Below are 17,818 nucleotides of genomic sequence, written 5' to 3' on the forward strand. Positions count from 1 at the left end.
TTTTTTTTAAAATGTTTTAGTGACCAGTGTTTCAGTCCTACATGACCAGACACACTTTAGTTATTTTCTAGTGATTTAATGGCCCTATATTTGCTTGCCTTGCAAAATAGTGTTCTCCATTGGAATGGGTTCTCTATTTTGTAATATGTACTATGAATAGACTTGGTTGAATTGGGCGGCTATAGTGACTGTTTAGGTTGGTGTGGACTGTTTGTGGGTCTGTGTAGAGTAAGGGCAAAGTAATAAAGCAAATTACTGATTGCAGTAGTTGGCATTATAACAGTGTAAACATGCAAATGATTTAGCACCCATGAATGCAGACATTTCATTTTTAAATTGTTTCTTAGGCAAAGAAAATGTTTGTGGGTGAAGAAAGCACTGAAACAGGAGAGATTGATGATGAAGACAAGGCATGTATAAGAGCTATTAACCTGTTCCATCTATAGTGGATACAGATGGTGCATTAAATGGGTTTTTGGGGTCTTCTGTATTGATTGCCTATCCTCGAGATGCATGACTATCTGGTCAGACTAAGCGCCCCACCCCCAAGATTCGATATTAATTACCTATCCTGATGATTTAATTCTGGCTTTAGTTCTCCTTTAGGGGGTTGTGCCACGTTTTAAAGTTAGCCAATCCTCCTGTGGATAGGGGATATTTCCAGTGGTCCCATAGAGAGAGCCCAATCTGCAGCTCCATCAGACTGGGTGAACTGGACCCCCATTACTGGAATCGGAAGGGGTCCCAGCAGTCAAACCCCCACAGATCAGTTAGTTATGCCCTATCCTGTTGATTAAAACATTGCACAACCCCTGACGGACAAATTATTTTAACAGGCACTATGTAATGCTGAGTATGTTAGCAATTTTAACTATACTAAAATGATGATAGCACTAAGTAGGCGCTCGAAGAACAGTGCAAACATAACTTTTATAGAGCTTTTATCTTTAGTAATTGTGAGAATATGAACTTTTATTCTGCCGGATTCTGCTCCTTTTGTGCAGTGGATGCATAACATAACGCGTGAAGTGCTCTCTGATCTGCTTCACAACTCCTCCATTCTGCTTGGAGTACAGCTGAAGCATCCAACAGAAGACCAGTATATCTGTCAGAGGGGAGAGGCTGTGAAGCAGCTCAGTGCCGAGGCACAGTGAAGCTCCACCTCCATTGCAGAATCTGACAGAATAAAAGTTCATATTCTCGCTACTTCTGATGATAAAATGCCACAAAAGTTATGTTTGTACTTCTCTCCCCAGTCCCTACCTAGTGCAATCAGCAGTTCAGCACTGTCAAAACGGCTGACAGGTTCCCTTTAATTTCTTCAGGGGAATAAGGACTGGCGGCTTCCACTAGCAGTATCAACCCGTTTTCAGAGTACCTGTCCCTCAAAATAGGGTTGTTCCACCATTTAAATTTAAATGTGTGACTTTCTGTTTCTTCTCAGGACAAAGATGAAACCGAGACATTGGCAACAGCACAAACTAAACACATTGATGTATCTGAAGCTCACAGCGGAAGATCTGACATTTCAGAGGATGAGGATGGAAATGAAAGCATGCCTTTGTCCATCAGTATGAATATTTTAGTGCTTTACTTTGTTCACGTTATGATCACTTAGGTCATGATCACACAGGTTTCAAGAATGGTTCTCTGGGGGATTTTCGGATAAAACAAATTCCAATTGCAAGTGTATAGGTCAGAACTGCAGTGCCTGACACATGCATGTACGGCGTTGGAGCAATAGGCAAATATGGTGCCTGCTCAGACGTGCAGCAGGCGCCATGGACTGTGGGTCTCAGCTGTTTCAAACAGCAGAGACCCGCAGCTAATTGCCGCAACCGCCAATAATGCAGATCTAGGTAATTAAAACCTTTTTAGATGCCATGAGCAAGGCTTCCACTTCTGGGATTCTTACCAGCATCCTCTGCGGCCAGTATGCCGGTTATTGATTTAAATACACTCTGCCTTGTTTAAACCATTCCCCATTTGGAATTTTTTTACCACTTCCCACTACATTGTATGCCATAATAAATGGTGGCACTAGAGAGTACAACTTGTCCCGCAAAAAAATAAGCCATCATACAGCTATGTGAGTGTAAAAATAAAAAAGTAATGGCTCAAGGAAGATGGGGGAAGAAAAATGAAAACTAAAAAACCTCTGGTATCCTAAGAGTTAAAGGGGTACCCCAGCCACAAACATCATCCGCCTATTCAAAATAATCTTAGGGGGGGGGGGGGGGTCAAGCTTTGAACTCAGAATTTTATTTTATGCCAAGGTGTAACAATATAAAAATTGCACTTCTACAAAAAATGTTTATTCTCTGACCTGTTAGAAAGGTACATGATGTAAACTGTAGTGAAGGTAATCTTCTTACCAGTGAAACACCCAAAAAGTTGCTCACATAAATATCTCGCATGGAGTTATTCGTATATCACCTATAAATGCTTAAAAAAGCTACCACACAAGAAGTTATCATAAACAATAATTTCTTTATTAGATATCCATCAGCAGTATATCATAAAAACATGTACATGAAAGCAGTAATCCTGGAAAGACGATTGCGTTGACAAACATTTGTATAAAAACAGAGAAAAAACTCCAGACTTTGGTCTGGAGTTTTTTCTCTGTTTTTATACAAATGTTTGTCAACGCAATCGTCTTTCCAGGATTACTGCTTTCATGTACATGTTTTTATGATATACTGCTGATGGATATCTAATAAAGAAATTATTGTTTATGATAACTTCTTGTGTGGTAGCTCTTCTTACCAGTGACTGTATTTGTGAGTTATACCCTCACTTCTGAACCTCAGCTGTGTCATGTGACCAGCACTCAGACTCTCAAAATAACACTGCTTCTTATGTGTGGACAGCAAGCCAGTTTCTCTATATATTCCTATGGAGCCTCAATGTCTGTCTCATATGAATGAATAGAGAAGTAACTGATCTCCAAATGACACGGGACAAGGAGTCGGAGTGCTGATCAGATGGGAAACTAACTCTGATACTCTCACTTTGTAACTTTCTAACAGGTCAGAGAATATACATGTTTGTGGAGTGCTTCTTTAGTGATTTTTATTTTACACCAAGGTGGAACAACATTAAATTCTGTGGGAGTCCTACTTTAATATTTTTACATTACAATTAACATGCTGTAAAGTATTAAGAGCTTCTCCTAATTTGATGCATTCTGATATACGTGTAATTCTGAGGACATAATATCTCTAGTGAGATGTGGAAAGCCTATTTCATTGTATGTATTGTTCTCATGTAACAGGTTTATCCAAAGCAGAAACACAGCTGTTAACAAATTATGGCAGCGGTGAAGATGAAAATGAAGAGGAGAATTATGAGTTTGAGGCAGGACCTGTAGACGTACAGACCTCATTAGAAGCCAACACTGATAATACAGAAGAACATGAACAGAAGCCAGTAAGTTTTCTGTATAAAGTATATTGTAAATGGTTTTGTGATCATTACACATGCAATGACTTGTTCTAATTTAATATAGGTTTTGAACAATAGTCCAAAGGAAATGGCAAAATGTGAAAATCCTGAGATGCTGACCAGGCAGGAAAGAGGTAAACTGTCTCCATTTTGTAAGCAACCTGTTTTCATTACATCCACTGTACTCATCCAGCCTTATTATTACTAGGGAGGAGCGAATCGACTTTGGCTGAAACATCCGAAGTCGATTTGCATATAACTTTGTTCTAATACTGTATGGAGCAGGAGCTCCGTACAATATTAGAATGTATTGGCTCCGATGAGCTGAAGTTATTTGCAAATTCTTGTGAGACTTCACAAAGTAATAACTTCAGCTCATCGGAGCCAATACATTCTAATACTGTACGGAGCGCTTGTTCCGTACTGTATTCAAAGATTTTGCGAATCGACTTCGGGTGTTTTCATCCGAAGACGATTCGCTCATCCCTACTTATTACATCACATAGGGAACGTTTAAAGGGGTTGTGTCACTTCAGTAAATGACATTTATTATGTAGATAAAGTTAATACAACGCACTTACTAATGTACTGTGATTGCCTCCTTTGCTGACCTGATTCATTTTTCCATCACATTATACACTGCTCGAATCCAGGGTTTATGACCACCCTGTAATAGAGCAGCGGTGGCCATGCTTACACACTATAGGAAAAAGCATCAGCCTCTCTTGGGGCCGGGATCATGGGAGCACATAATGCGCAGCCGCCTTATATATGCGCTGCAGCGGTGATTGTAACTAGGCTTGAGCGAATTGACCTTCGGATCCTAGTAGTAACTCCTGGATATGAGCAGTGTATAATGTGATGGAAAAGTTAATGAAGTCAGCAAAGGAGGCAATATGGACAATCACAGTACATTAGTAACTGCCTTGTATTAAGTTTGTGTAAATGATAAATGTTATTTGCTGAAGTGAGGCAATCCGCTTTAACTTGTGTTATACTGTAAGAGGCTACTTGTTCTATTGTTAGTGTTACAGTTTAATTATGGTTTTTAAAGGACTCGGATGACATCCTACATGTAGCTCCATGTTTAAATATAGTATTGTAATTTTCATCTTTAGATGACCCGACATTAGAGAAAGACCTGAAAACTTCACCAGCAAGCATCTCCTCAGACAATGTATCTACTCCACTGCTATTAAATAAAGAGGGTGATATGTCTTCATCAGTAGATGCTGACACCAAGTCATCTCTGGCATCAGCAGAAAGCTCTGGACCAGGCAGTCCAGCTACAGATTCCCCTGTGTTAGTTAATGAATATGTAAGTAGTTTTTTCATGTACTTTTATCTCCAAAAACGAACTCCTTGCGCAGGTGCTGATAGCTCTGCTTGCTTGGAGTAAGGGCTCATGCATGCAACTGTTGCTGTTTTACCGGTCTGCAAACTGTGGATCTGTAAAACACGGATATTTTTTTTTTTTTTAAATGGAACGTCCTGCCCTCTATAGAACTGTCCTATCCTTATCCCTGCCCCCTTAACAGTGACCTCCACAGCACCCTGCCCCTTTAACAGTGAACGCCACAGAATGCCTCCGGTCATGTGACCGTGTATGGCAGCTATGATATGAGTGAAGGACTTGTGAGCTCCTATTGGCTTATACATTATTTGGGAATATCTCAAGAACGGTGTGTCTTAGAGAGCTTTTACGAAAACCTTCTCAAATTTGGTGTCAAACGGTTTAGGTGTCTGGATGCCTATAGAGGGCAGATGGACAAACTATTGTTATGATATAGAATGGTCAAGTTAACTCCTCCACGGCATGAGTTGCTGTTCCCAGAGGCTTTGCACTGTGACTAATGCAGACTATGGAGGACAGTAGACATTGTGTATAAACATATGGTGATGCAGGAATCATATCCGGTTTGTCTGCCTTCTGCTGTCTTTAGATGCTGTTATCGTCACTTAAAAAGAAAAGTAAGCAGAGCTAAGTGGAAAAGAATGGGGCCGTACACTTAATATAATATATGCCAGAAAGCTAAAATCTATCTGGAGCAGGCGTATAGACCTCACAGGTGCAACAAATTTAGGGCTCATGCACACGACCGTATGACCTGTGTGCGCATTGGGCAACCCGCGGGGCTATTGTCCTGCACTCATATTATCTTATGAGTGCGGGACAATAGTCCCATGGGCGGCCCGATGTGCACAGAATCATTGTAATCTATGATGCTGTGGGCACAATGTATGCCGCTCCGGGACACATGGCCCGCACACGGACTGTATGTCTCGGAGGGCATACGGTCGTGTGCAAGGGGCCTTACTAAGAGGCACGTGCTTCTTAATAATTTGGTTAAATCTTTCACCAATGGGATTTTTACTGAGACTGGTGTGTGATAAACCAGTCTTTTATTAAATGACCCCCATTGACTAATTTTTTACCATGTCCCCCAGAGATTATTTATTGGCCTCAAGGTGGGGGTTCATGTTGTGTAACAATTATACATTTATATAAGTAAAGAATATAGAATAAAAGCCAAAAGAAAAAATACACTGCCCACACCAAGCGGAAGATTTTTAATTTATTTTTTACGTTTTGCACACTACCAAAGGGGTAGGAAACAGCCCTACGTGTCTCAAAAGAGGGCACAAAAATTATTTTGGTAGCACCGTAAACAAAATGGGGGTTGTTAAACAACCACGTGCACAAAATCACTAAAACTGTGTCCTCATTTAGGACCAAAACGCATTGTGGGCTTAATGGTAACAAGTATTAGTCTCTCTTAGGAATGGTGCATGAATCTCAAATAATAAAAGTGCATACTGCTTCTTGGCTGCATCAGTTCTGTCTCATTCACATCTCAACTTTTCTGTTTTCAATTCTGTTAAATGTAAGTTGTTTTTTTTGTGTTTTTTTCCTAGCAGGAGACTGGTTCTGGAAATTTGAGTCAGAAATCTGATGAAGATGACTTTGTAAAAGTTGAGGATTTACCTCTTAAACTAATGTTACCAAAGGTATTTATATTTTCAGAAGCAGAAGATAGAATAAAATGAAATTAGTATATTGTTTACGCTTAAAGGAATTGTCCACAGATTTTATATTGATGTATTTTCTTAGGCCTCTTTCACATGTCTGCAGTACAGGTCCAAGTGGTACCCTGGAACTGAACCCGAGTGCAGGAAATGTTTTTTTTACAGTACAAATTAATTTAGGAAGTTATAACCTGAAGTCTCGCAAGACTTTGCAAAGCAATCACTTCGGCTCATCGGAGCCAATACATTCTAATACTGTACGGAGCTCCTGTTTTGTGCAAATAGAATTCGGGTGTTTCATCCGAAGTCGATTCGCTCATTCCTATTCACTACAATGGATGAGGTTGTATAGTTCCAACTCTGGAGCTACTCTTGATCAGCAGGGTTTGACCGATATTGATGGAACAGCCCTTTTAAGATTTGGATTTCTTGTTTCCAGACAGAACTAATGGCTGAGATGGAGAAGGAGGAGCAGAAAAACAATTTATGTAATGAGATTCTGAATGGACAAGGAAATGGTGCTGAGGAGTTGGCAGGAGATGCATTGTCCCTAAAAGATCCTGGTGAGTCGCCTGCAGGTCCTCTCAACAAATATATATTTAGTAAAGTATTCCAACGACAGATAATTGTGCATATATACTATTTATTTAAACCTTACCCACAACAAAACAAAGAAAGTTTATAAAGCTTCCAAATGGATTAAAATACCTAAAATACAATCGTGTTAGGCTACTTTCACACTAGCGTTCGGGCGTCCGCTCGTGAGCTCCGTTTGAAGGCTCTCACAAGCGGCCCTGAACGCTTCCGTCCAGCCCTAATGCATTCTGAGTGGACGCGGATCCGCTCAGAATGCATCAGTCTGGCAGCGTTTGGCCTCCGCTCAGCGGGCGGACACCTGAACGCTGCTTGCAGCGTTCGGGTATCCGCCTGGCCATGCAGAGGCAAACGGATCCGTCCAGACTTACAATGTAAGTCAATGGGGACGGATCCGTTTGAATATGACACACTATGGCTCAATTTTCAAACGGATCCGTCCCCCATTGACTTTCAATGTAAAGTCTGGACGGATCCGTCTGAGGCTACTTTGACACTTAGAATTTTTTTTACAATATAATGCAGACGGATCCGTTCTGAACGGATCCACCGTCTGCATTATATGAGACGGATCCGCTCTGAACGCAAGTGTGAAAGTAGCCTTAGTGGTGCAATTTCTGAGCTTTCTAGCAGTGGAGCCCACCATTTTTCAAGTTTTATATGGGATATATATATATTTTCCAGTTGTATATTATTCACTTTATTGATATACTCCCTGCAATATGGTGGGACAGCCTATAACCAATGGGGGCATGGGCAATTTTTAGGCTCTAAGTGACAGATGCTGGTCTGTCACTAGGTCTGCAATAAACTCTAAAACGCATGTTAATGGTTCTCTTTGGATCATATCATGTACATTTCTTACAATATATTTTATACTACACCAAAGAGTGTGTAAATGTGGAAAGCTCAAAACCATGTGAAGGATATCAGCTTGGATCATTGTACACCTAGAAGACAGACAGACGAGCGAGTTCAGTGTGAGAAACTGGCTGCATGTGTCAGTGTGTATTCCTGTTCTGAACTCTGCTCCTCTGACGGAATCTCTCCACATTATACTGATCTATAAGGGTGTGTCCCTGCGAGACCTGAAATCTATTGAATTACATTGACATAATGCTGTCAGTGTGTTTCAGTAGATTCCAGGTCTAACAGGGACACACAACCCTATAAATGATTGCAATGCCATGTGATCCTGTCTGAGTAGCACAGTTCAGAATGATGACTCACACTGCGAGTTTCTCATACTGAACTTGCTCATCTGTGTCTGGCATTAGTCTACTCAGATGCCAGCTTCAAATAACACTAGTAGTGTTTTATATACCCGAGATATATTTGAGAGGCCTGGCCTCATTTAAAAATGCTAACCCACTATCGTCTACAATTAAACCCATGTACCTTTTGCCATTTGGTTTTCCGCTTTTAATGGGATGCTCCAAATAAAACTTTTGAAATACTTACTTTGCTCTATTTTAATTTGTACTTTCTTTTATTACAGAAAGTTTTGGAGCCCATTCTTCCTGAAATGCATTGATCGGCAAAATTATACCTACGTGAAGCAAATGAAAAATACGCACTATTCCTTCCAAGATGGCAACTTTAATAAACAAATACATGTATGATCATCTCTTTAGGACACAGCCTTTCAGTGGAGTTAATGGAAATACAATTTTTCAGTTCTGGTTGTGTAAGGGACTCTACAATATCTAAGTCTGAGCACTGTTCTTTTTCCATATTCCCGTCTCTTTGTCTTTGTATGGTTTTCTTTTTGTAAATTCGGAATTGTTAGAATGAAGTTCTAAATAAAGTTTTGGCTTATCTGTACGTGTGGTTTTATTGACGTCTGTGACATTAGCATTATTTGCCCAGCTCATCCTTCGGCACTCCAGCTGTTGTGAAACTGCAACTCCCAGCATGCTTTTTTCACTTGTGGGAGTTTAGAGAACAGATAAACAAGTGTGCATGATGGGAGATGTAGTTTCACAACACCTGGAGTGCCGGAGGTTGCCTACCCCTGTCCTATTAGGTTGGGGTTACACAGCAACATGTATTTTAGAGCTGCGATTTGGCTGTAAAAGCACAACTGAATCACAGAAGAGCTGCAGTTGCATCAGAGATGCTTTATGGACTACGATAGCACAGTCTCATATGCCTAAAGACCATATACCAAACAGTGTTGGATTGTCTGATCGTTGAATCATTGTCGCACCGTGACCCCATTGGCAATATTTACATAACATGTCGCTTTGTAGCCCAGCCTTATAGGCATGCTAAACCTAGAAGTGAACGAAAATTATAGTTGCCCCCGGTTTGTCAGCCTGCAGGATTTTGTGCATGAATGTTTTTTATTTATATAGTATATCCAAAGAATAGGCAGAATGGGACTGCTGCCTATTCTTTGGATATACTATTTTACAGTAAGGTGGTCCACCTTTCCATAGGAGCTTGCACCCTAACTACGTTTTACACTGTGCTGCTGTACACACACACACACACAGTACAGACCAAAAGTTTGGACACACCTTCTCATTCAAAGAGTTTTCTTTTCTTTTCATGACTATGAAAATTGTAGATTCACACTGAAGGCATCAAAACTATGAATTAACACGTGGAATTATATACATAATTAAAAAAAAGTGTGAAACAGAAAATATGTCATATTATAGGTTCTTCAAAGTAGCCACCTTTTGCTTTGATTACTGCTTTGCACACTCTTGGCATTCTCTTGATGAGCTTCAAGAGGTAGTCACCTGAAAAGGTTTTCACTTCACAGGTGTGCCCTGTCAGGTTTAATAAGTGGGATTTCTTGCCTTATAAATGGGGTTGGGACCATCCGTTGCGTTGTGGAGAAGTCAGGTGGCTACACAGCTGATAGTCCTACTGAATAGACTGTTGGCTGCTTTTTTCTTGCCATAATACAAATTCTAAGTAAAGAAAAACGAGTGGCCATTATTACTTTAAGAAATGAAGGTCAGTCAGTCCGAAAAATTGGGAAAACTTTGAAAGTATCCCCAAGTGCAGTCACAAAAACCATCAAGCGCTACAAAGAAACTGGCTCACATGCGGACCGCCCCAGGAAAGGAAGACCAAGAGTCACCTCTGCTGCGGAGGGTAAGTTTATCCGAGTCACCAGCCTCAGAAATCGCAGGTTAACAGCAGCTCAGATTAGAGACCAGGTCAATGCCACACAGAGTTCTAGCAGCAGACACATCTCTAGAACAACTGTTAAGAGGAGACTGTGAATCAGGCCTTCATGGTAGAATATATGCTAGGAAACCACTGCTAAGCACAGGCAACAAGCAGAAGAGACTTGTTTGGGCTAAAGAACACAAGGAATGGACATTAGACCAGTGAAAATCTGTGCTTTGGTCTGATGAGTCCAAATTTGAGATCTTTGGTTCCAACCACCGTGTCTTTCTGCGACGTGGAAAAGATGAACGGATGGGACTCTACATGCCTGGTTCCCACTGTGAAGCGTGGAGGTGTGATGGTGTGGGGGTGCTTTGCTGGTGACACTGTTGGGAATTTATTCAAAATTGAAGGCATACTGAACCAGCATGGCTACCGCGGCATGCTATTCCATCTCGTTTGCGTTTAGTTGGACCATCATTTATTTTTCAACAGGACAATGACCCCAAACACACCTCCATGCTGTGTAAGGGCTATTTGACCATGAAGGAGAGTGATGGGGTGCTGCGCCAAATGACCTGGCCTCCACAGTCACCGGACCTGAACCCAATCGAGATGGTTTGGGGTGAGCTGGACCGCAGAGTGAAGGCAAAAGGGCCAACAAGTGCTAAGCATCTCTGGGAACAACTTCAAGACTGTTGGAAGACCATTTCAGGTGACTACCTCTTGAAGCTCATCAAGAGTGTGCAAAGCAAAAGGTGGCTACTTTGAAGAACCTAGAATATGACATATTTTCAGTTGTTTCACACTTTTTTGTTATGTATATAATTCCACATGTGTTAATTCATAGTTTTGTTGCCTTCAGTGTGAATCTACAATTTCCATTGTCGTGAAAATAAAGAAAACTCTTTGAATGAGGTGTGTCCAAACTTTTGGTCTGTACTGTATATCACACCGATCGATAGCACACCTATATCAGCCCTTAAAAGGACTTTTGTGGCCCTATTAGCTTGAGTTTGGTGTCTAACTGTCCCTGCTCCAAAATGCAACCTCTCCCTACACTGGCAAAACACATAATGTAAAATGGATGCCAGATCGGGTTCTGTTATAGGGTTGGAGGTGTGTCATGTGCTGAAACGTCTCAATTGGCTGTCCTGTCCCAGCTGATGGATGTGTCAAAGTTCTGCGCCATGCAAAAAAAATATGGCGCGTGCGAATATCGCCATATGTTTGCATGTTTGGCTAATCGTGAACGAGCAAACCAGTGGCACAGGTGGGGTATCCGCCCCCCGTGGACTGGTATTACAGGTGAAAATGTTATTGACACAAATAATTAAATAAGTGACTAGACCCTCCCACCTCCAATAAAGAGGGGGATCACCCCCAGTCCCCTTGTGTTTTTTTTCTGTCCCTTTGGGCAGGTTTGGACTGATTGAGATGCCCCTCTGGGGGGAATCCCTGTTCTAATAGAACTCGACACTTACCCTTTGGGGTTAACTTTGCATGGGTCTTTAAGTCATCTCTGGTGGCTGTTTCTTCTTCCTGCGGTTGGGCGCAAGGTAATCTGATCCGCTCCCGTGTTGCAACTCGGGGCGGAGAGGATTCTTGTGACCTATCGGTGTCCTCTGTTGCTCAAGTTTAGAGCCTGTAGTGGGAAGAGGGGCTCCCGCATGTACGCACGCCGCTGGTCCTCTCTAACTAGACGCTCCTAGGGAGCTAGGAGTCGGTGGCCCCACGTGTTTCCTGTAGGCGCCTCCATTTTGGAAGTGAAGTCTCCTGCGTGTAACATCACTAACTTTTTTCTTTAGGGGAAGTGTTTCCCGCCTTTATAATGTATTCTTTTCGCCACTTATGGCGAACTAAGCTACTATAGGCTCCTTTTAGATATTTAGCCATTTTATTGATTATTATATTTAGCGACAGTGATTTTTTTTTTGGCGCCAATGTTGCTATTTTAGTCCTGCACCAGTGGTCATTCAGCCTCCTGGATGCGCAGGTGTATGGTTTTCCTAACTCTGCTTATCTTGAGATATTGTCTGAAGCGAATTTCCCCTTCTTTTAAGCGGTTTTGCTTTGATCAGCTAGTGTTATTCCTCTGCTAATTACCCTTGCGGTTTTGCTTGAAGCAGTTTCTTGTTTTTTCTGGGTAAACGCCTATTTGCTTCGATTTCCTTTCCTCCTTCCAGACTCAACAGTTAATTCTGTTTGTTTTTTTGCAGCCATGTCATCGGGGACGGTGATCAGCACCCTGGCAGGAAGAATTCTGGCAAGAGACGCCATCTTCAATGCCACGACTGTCAAATTGTCCTGGTGGACAATACATTTTTTTTTTTTCGATGTCCACCCTTTAGAGCTAAGCTTCTTCCACAGCAAGAACCTATGGTTCATGATGTAGTTGACTGGGTGAAGAGCTACATGGAGTTTAACATGAATCAGGTGAACTCTTCTATAGAGGGACTGAAGCAGGCTCTCATATCTAAGCGCCAAAGACCTTACTCTCCTCATCGGGCCATGGAGGTATCGGGGGGCTCATGATGCTAGAGAGGGATCTATCTCCTCTTCTTCCGAAGATGAGGATGGGTTTTCCTACTTCTTCCCTCCCGAGAAAGCCCAGCGGCTGCTGATTTCCATCCGGTCGGGGGACCAGGATGTTGATCAGGGTGAAGCCTCAACGTCCGCCTTTAAGGGGCCCAGGGCCTTTAAAGCGGACGATTCCCTCCAGTCATTAATGAAGATGGAGTGAAAGAAACCAGAAAAAGGTCCCGTGCTGACCAAAAGATTTAAGTCTGTCTTCCCGTTAACAGAAGATCAATTGTCCTCTTGGGGGCCAGTACCAAAGGTGGATATGGCCATTTCCAAGCTTTCCAAGAGGACCATAGTACCATTGGATGACTGATCAAGTCTCTAGGACTCGATGGACAGCAAGGCTGATTGTGACTTTACTTATTCCTCTGCCTCGGTTGCAATAGCGGTGAACTTTCAAGATCAGGTTCGCCCAAGTTTAGTCTGACCTGGACCAGGGGACTCTAGGGATGACATCTTGGCCTCTTGTAAGACGGCCGGTCTGGCCATTGATTTTTTTGTGTGACGCTGCTCCACAACAACTGAAATTTGCTTTCAAGACCATAATGCTCTCAGCTGTGGGCAGGCATCCGCTCTGGCTAAAACCCTGGGAGGCTGATACAACTTCCAAGCATAATCTCTGTGCCATGGCATATGAACCCGGCAAACCTTTTGGGACAGAGCTTTACCATATAATGAAGGGACTGTCGGATAAGAAAAGCAAGTCCCTTCCCTAACAGCCCTTTTATGGTCGGAGCAAAAGGTATGGGTCCAGGTCTGGACCTCAGCCCAAAGCCTAGAGAGATTGGAGCTCCCATAGAGGGGGGAAATCCTCCAGGGTCTCTAAGCCCCCCAATAAATCCTCTGCACTCTGATTGCGGGCCTCCTCGAGGTTCTTGGTACCATCCCGGTCCAACTGGATTCTCAGAACTTCCTGCTCCCAATATTCCCGTAGGCGGTCGCCTACGACACTTTCTAGAATCTTGGCAGATCCACATCCAAGTATCCGTATTATATCTCAGCGATACCTGGTAGACTTGGACTGTCGCCCATCGGACAAATTTGTTCTAACAAGACTGCTTCCATCCAGCAAACAGAAGATTCTAGAAGACTATATCCTGGAGTATCTTCAGAAAGGGGCCTTAGAGGAGGTGTCTCTTTAGGATCAGGGAGCAGGTATTTATTCCCCAGTTTTCCTAGTACCCAAGGTGACCGGAGACTGGAGGATGATCATAGATCTGAGATATTTCAATCAGTTCATCAAACGCAAGCATTTTTGGATGGAAACTATCCAGTCCGTGACCAATCTTCTATTGCCAGGAGATTTCCTGGCAACTTTGGATCTCAAGGATGCTTACCTCCATATTCCCATCCATCCTGGGTCCAGAAGATTCTTAAGGATTGCGGTGCAAGTCAGGGAGTCCTAAAACACTTTCAGTTTGTGGCCCTCCCGTTTGGAATTTCTTTGGCCCCACACACATTTACCAAAGTGGTGGTTTCCGTGGTGGCAGCTCTAAGACTTCAGGGTCTGAGCATCATTTCATAACTGGACGACTGGCTCTTCAGCACTCCTTCCCAAGCGATCCTGTCCCAACACATTCAGCGGACTGTAGCCTTCCTCCACCAGCTAGGATGGATAATCAACTGGGACAAGTTCCATCTCCTGCCAGCTACCTCAGTGAAGTTCCTGGGATCTATGGTGGACTCAGTGGAAATGACTTTTCATCTTACTCCCGAAAAAAGGCTACCTGTTCAAGAGACAGCCCGTCCTCTCGGAAAGTAACCATTCGTACTTTGAGGAGAACGTTGGGACTAATGTCATCAACTGCAGAGGCTGTTCCTTGGGCATTATGGCATCTACGTCCGCTACATTCGGAGGTACTAGTCCGGTGGGACTAAATTCTGTGCACTCCCTGTCTTGCCGTGCCCGGTCCTCCTTAAGATGGTGGACCCATCTAGAGGACGGCAAGTCCCTGATCCAACCCTCTTGGATCATACTTACCACAGATGCATCCCTAGTAGGCTGGGGAGCACATCTTCTGGACAAGACAGTTTAAGGAACCTGGAAATCTCAGGAGAAGTTATTGTCATCGAATCTCAGAAATCAGGGCGATCAAACTAGCCCTTCTTCATTTTGCTCCCTGCATTCAAAGCAAAGCGGTGAAAGTACAGTCAGACAGCATGACTGCTGTAATGTACATCAACAAGCTGGGAGGCACGAAGTCACAAAGTCTCCTCAAAAAAGATAGGTGTTATATTGGATTGGGCAGAATTGAACCTAACCCATTTAACAGCTGTCCACATTCGTGGAGTCCACAATATGATTGCAGATCGCCTGAGCAGAGGTCTTCCAACCGGAGAATGGTCTCTCCATCCAGATATCTTCAAGGAGATAACTCTCAGGTGGGGCATGCCAGAGATCAATCTCATGGCAACGAGGTTCAACACCAAGGTGGAGAGGTACTTCTCCCTTTACAGGGAGGACAACCCGGTGGCAATGCACTATCAATCCCATTGAGGTTCGGGCTGGCATATATCTTCCCTCCAATTTTCTTTATTCTGAGGGTATTGATGAAAATCCGGCAGGACCAAGCATCAGTCATCTCCATCATTCCATACTGGCTGAAAAGAGCTTGGTTTACCCAACTCGGGGTAAATTTTGGAGGCTTCCCCCAGAGGGAGTACTGGTGTCGGGGGACACTCAGATCTCCTTTATTCTTCAAATATTCAACCTGACAGCCTGGAGGTTGATCAGTCCCTTCCAAGAATAGAAGGGCTATCGGGGTCTGTCTTAAAAACCCGACAGCACTCCAGATCTGAGACTACTAACAGATCCTATTCAAGAATTTGGAAGATTTTTTCAAATTGGTGTTTCAGTCGTCAACTGTCATCCACAAACGCTTCCGTGCCTACCATCCTACAGTTCCTGCAGGACGGTCTGGGCAAGGGGTTGTCACCGTCTACCCTCAGAGTGCAAACTTCTGCTATCTCGGACTATCTTTAACAGGTCCATTTCTCAAGAACCCCTTATCAAGAGGTTCCTGAAGGGAGCTTCAAGGTTAAAGCCTACAGTAATCAGACCTATCCCAGTATGGGGATCTAACAGTCATGCTCAGGGGGTTATCATTTTCCCCTTTGAGCCTTTAAAGGAGGTGGAGTTCAAATTTCTTGCCTGGAAAATTACTTTTTTTTATTGGCTATCACTTCTGCAAAGCGAGTTGGGGAACTCCAAGCTTTTTCTGCTTTTGAGCCATACACAAAGTTCCTGCAAGACCAGGTGCTGCTCAAGTTCTTGCCTACCTTTATCCCAAAGGTGCCTTTATTCAGCAACATCAACCAGGTAATTTCTCTTCCAGTTTTGGCTCCACTCCCCTCCTCAGAAGAAAGAGGGCTCCATACCCTCGATGTCTCGAGATGTCTCAGGATTTACCTGGAGCAGTCCAAGGTATTTAGGAAAGATGAAAATCTCCTTATCCTTTTTTCCAATACCCACAAGGGTAGGAAAGCCTCTAAGCCCCCCATCAGTTGATGGATTAAAGAGGCAATTCGGGAGTCTTATGTGTCTCAGGGTTCTGAGCCAACTGAGTTTGTAAAGGCCCACTCTACTTGAGCGGTGGCTACTTCCTTAGCAGAAATAAGCTTGATTCCACTGGATGTCATCTGTAAATTAGTGATGAGTGGCAGGGGCAATATTCGAATTTATGATATTTTGCAAATATTTGCCATATATTCACAAATTCGTTATCTCCAGTCATTATTTTCTTGATTGCGGAAATCGGCATTACGAAAATTCGCAATCAACACTACTTGTAAAATCAAAGATGCTGCAGCCTTCTCATTGGCCCACAAGCTGGAAGCAGGGAGGGATCATGTGTACTGATTTTAAAAAAAATCTCGAATATTTGAAATTACAGATATATAGCACTATATTCTAAATATTAGCAAATTCTCGAAGTGCTGATATTCGTGATCAACACTACTGTAAATCAGCTTCCTGGAGTTCTCACTCCACTTTTATCTCACACTATAGAATGAATTCTAGGATAGATAGCTATTCCTCATTTAGCTGGACAGTGTTATCCTCCGCCAGGCATGAGGGCCCTCCCTTGGGGGTTTCTACTTGCTAATGCCATCTGTGCCACTGGTTAGGACGTAAGGGAATCATTGAATTCGAACAATAATTTGTTTTCCCTTAGTTCTATCAGTTGCACACAAATATCCCTCCCCCTTAGTTATTGGTTGTTAAATTGTTATACCTTTTTGTTGCTTATTTCTACTTTTAACTACACAAGGGATCTGGGGGTGATCCCCCTCTTTATTGGAGGTGGGAGGGACTAGTTAATTATTTAAGTGTCAATAGAATTTCTACCAGTCCACGGGCCACTGTTAGGACTAAGGGAAAACAAATTATCGTTAGAAATTAACGATTAAAGAACACAACCTTTGAACAAGTTTTGGGAGCAGTGTGAAATTTTCTTTTCTAGATAGATACATATGAGATAGATTACATTATATGTAGGCAATTGTGTTCCAGCAAATAGTAAGAAGAAAAAAAAAAAAAAAAAAAAAAAAAAAAACAGCTACAGTGTGTGTGTGTGTGTGTTGGGGGGGGGGGGGGGGGGGGTGTCCTCTATAGTCTCTGCAGGCTGCCTTCCCTTCTGTACCTATCAGGTTATATCAAGAAGCAGCCCTTGTCATTTATTGCAGCGCAGAGAGGAGAGTGGGGCCGTACCCCACGTGACTGCCAGGGGGGTGTACCACGGCACGGAGCCTCTGCGCAAGCGCAGTACCAGGGCATGGGTAAGGTAAAATTACAGTGAATGTTGACTCATGGACGCAGGCACGGACACCGCGCGTGCGCCCTCAGGGGGTAAGGAGATCTGACCGTCTTGTCTTGTTAAATCTTCTTACCCTCACACTGCGCACGCGTGGATTGTAAAATCTCCTTACCCTCACAGATACCTGTATGGGCAAGCATCTGTGTAATCAGTGCCTCATGGCTCTGAGCTATCTTGTCCTTTCATTGTGCTGACTGAACCTGTGGGAGTAGATACAGTAG

At 42.9% G+C, this 17,818-nt stretch overlaps 1 protein-coding gene across 5 annotated transcripts in view; it reads left to right on the forward strand.

Annotated features, from left to right (window-relative positions):
- PCM1 (pericentriolar material 1) overlaps positions 1 to 8,888 on the forward strand; it is a 146,962-nt gene extending 138,074 nt beyond the window's left edge. For 3 of the 5 annotated variants that reach the window (XM_044299703.1, XM_044299725.1, XM_044299710.1), the window contains 8 exons: positions 348 to 410; positions 1,445 to 1,571; positions 3,278 to 3,432; positions 3,512 to 3,581; positions 4,566 to 4,765; positions 6,364 to 6,456; positions 6,914 to 7,037; positions 8,567 to 8,888. In XM_044299703.1, the coding sequence (XP_044155638.1) occupies positions 348 to 410; positions 1,445 to 1,571; positions 3,278 to 3,432; positions 3,512 to 3,581; positions 4,566 to 4,765; positions 6,364 to 6,456; positions 6,914 to 7,037; positions 8,567 to 8,592 (858 nt within the window). In that variant the 3' untranslated portion in view covers positions 8,593 to 8,888. The remainder of the gene's footprint in view (positions 1 to 347; positions 411 to 1,444; positions 1,572 to 3,277; positions 3,433 to 3,511; positions 3,582 to 4,565; positions 4,766 to 6,363; positions 6,457 to 6,913; positions 7,038 to 8,566) is intronic. The other 2 variants (XM_044299717.1, XM_044299732.1) reach the window with 1 other exon arrangement.
- The last annotated feature ends 8,930 nt before the right edge of the window (positions 8,889 to 17,818 follow it).

This window comes from Bufo gargarizans, chromosome 1 (genome assembly GCF_014858855.1).
Source record: "Bufo gargarizans isolate SCDJY-AF-19 chromosome 1, ASM1485885v1, whole genome shotgun sequence".
In the NCBI taxonomy this organism is placed as follows: Eukaryota; Metazoa; Chordata; class Amphibia; order Anura; family Bufonidae; genus Bufo; species Bufo gargarizans.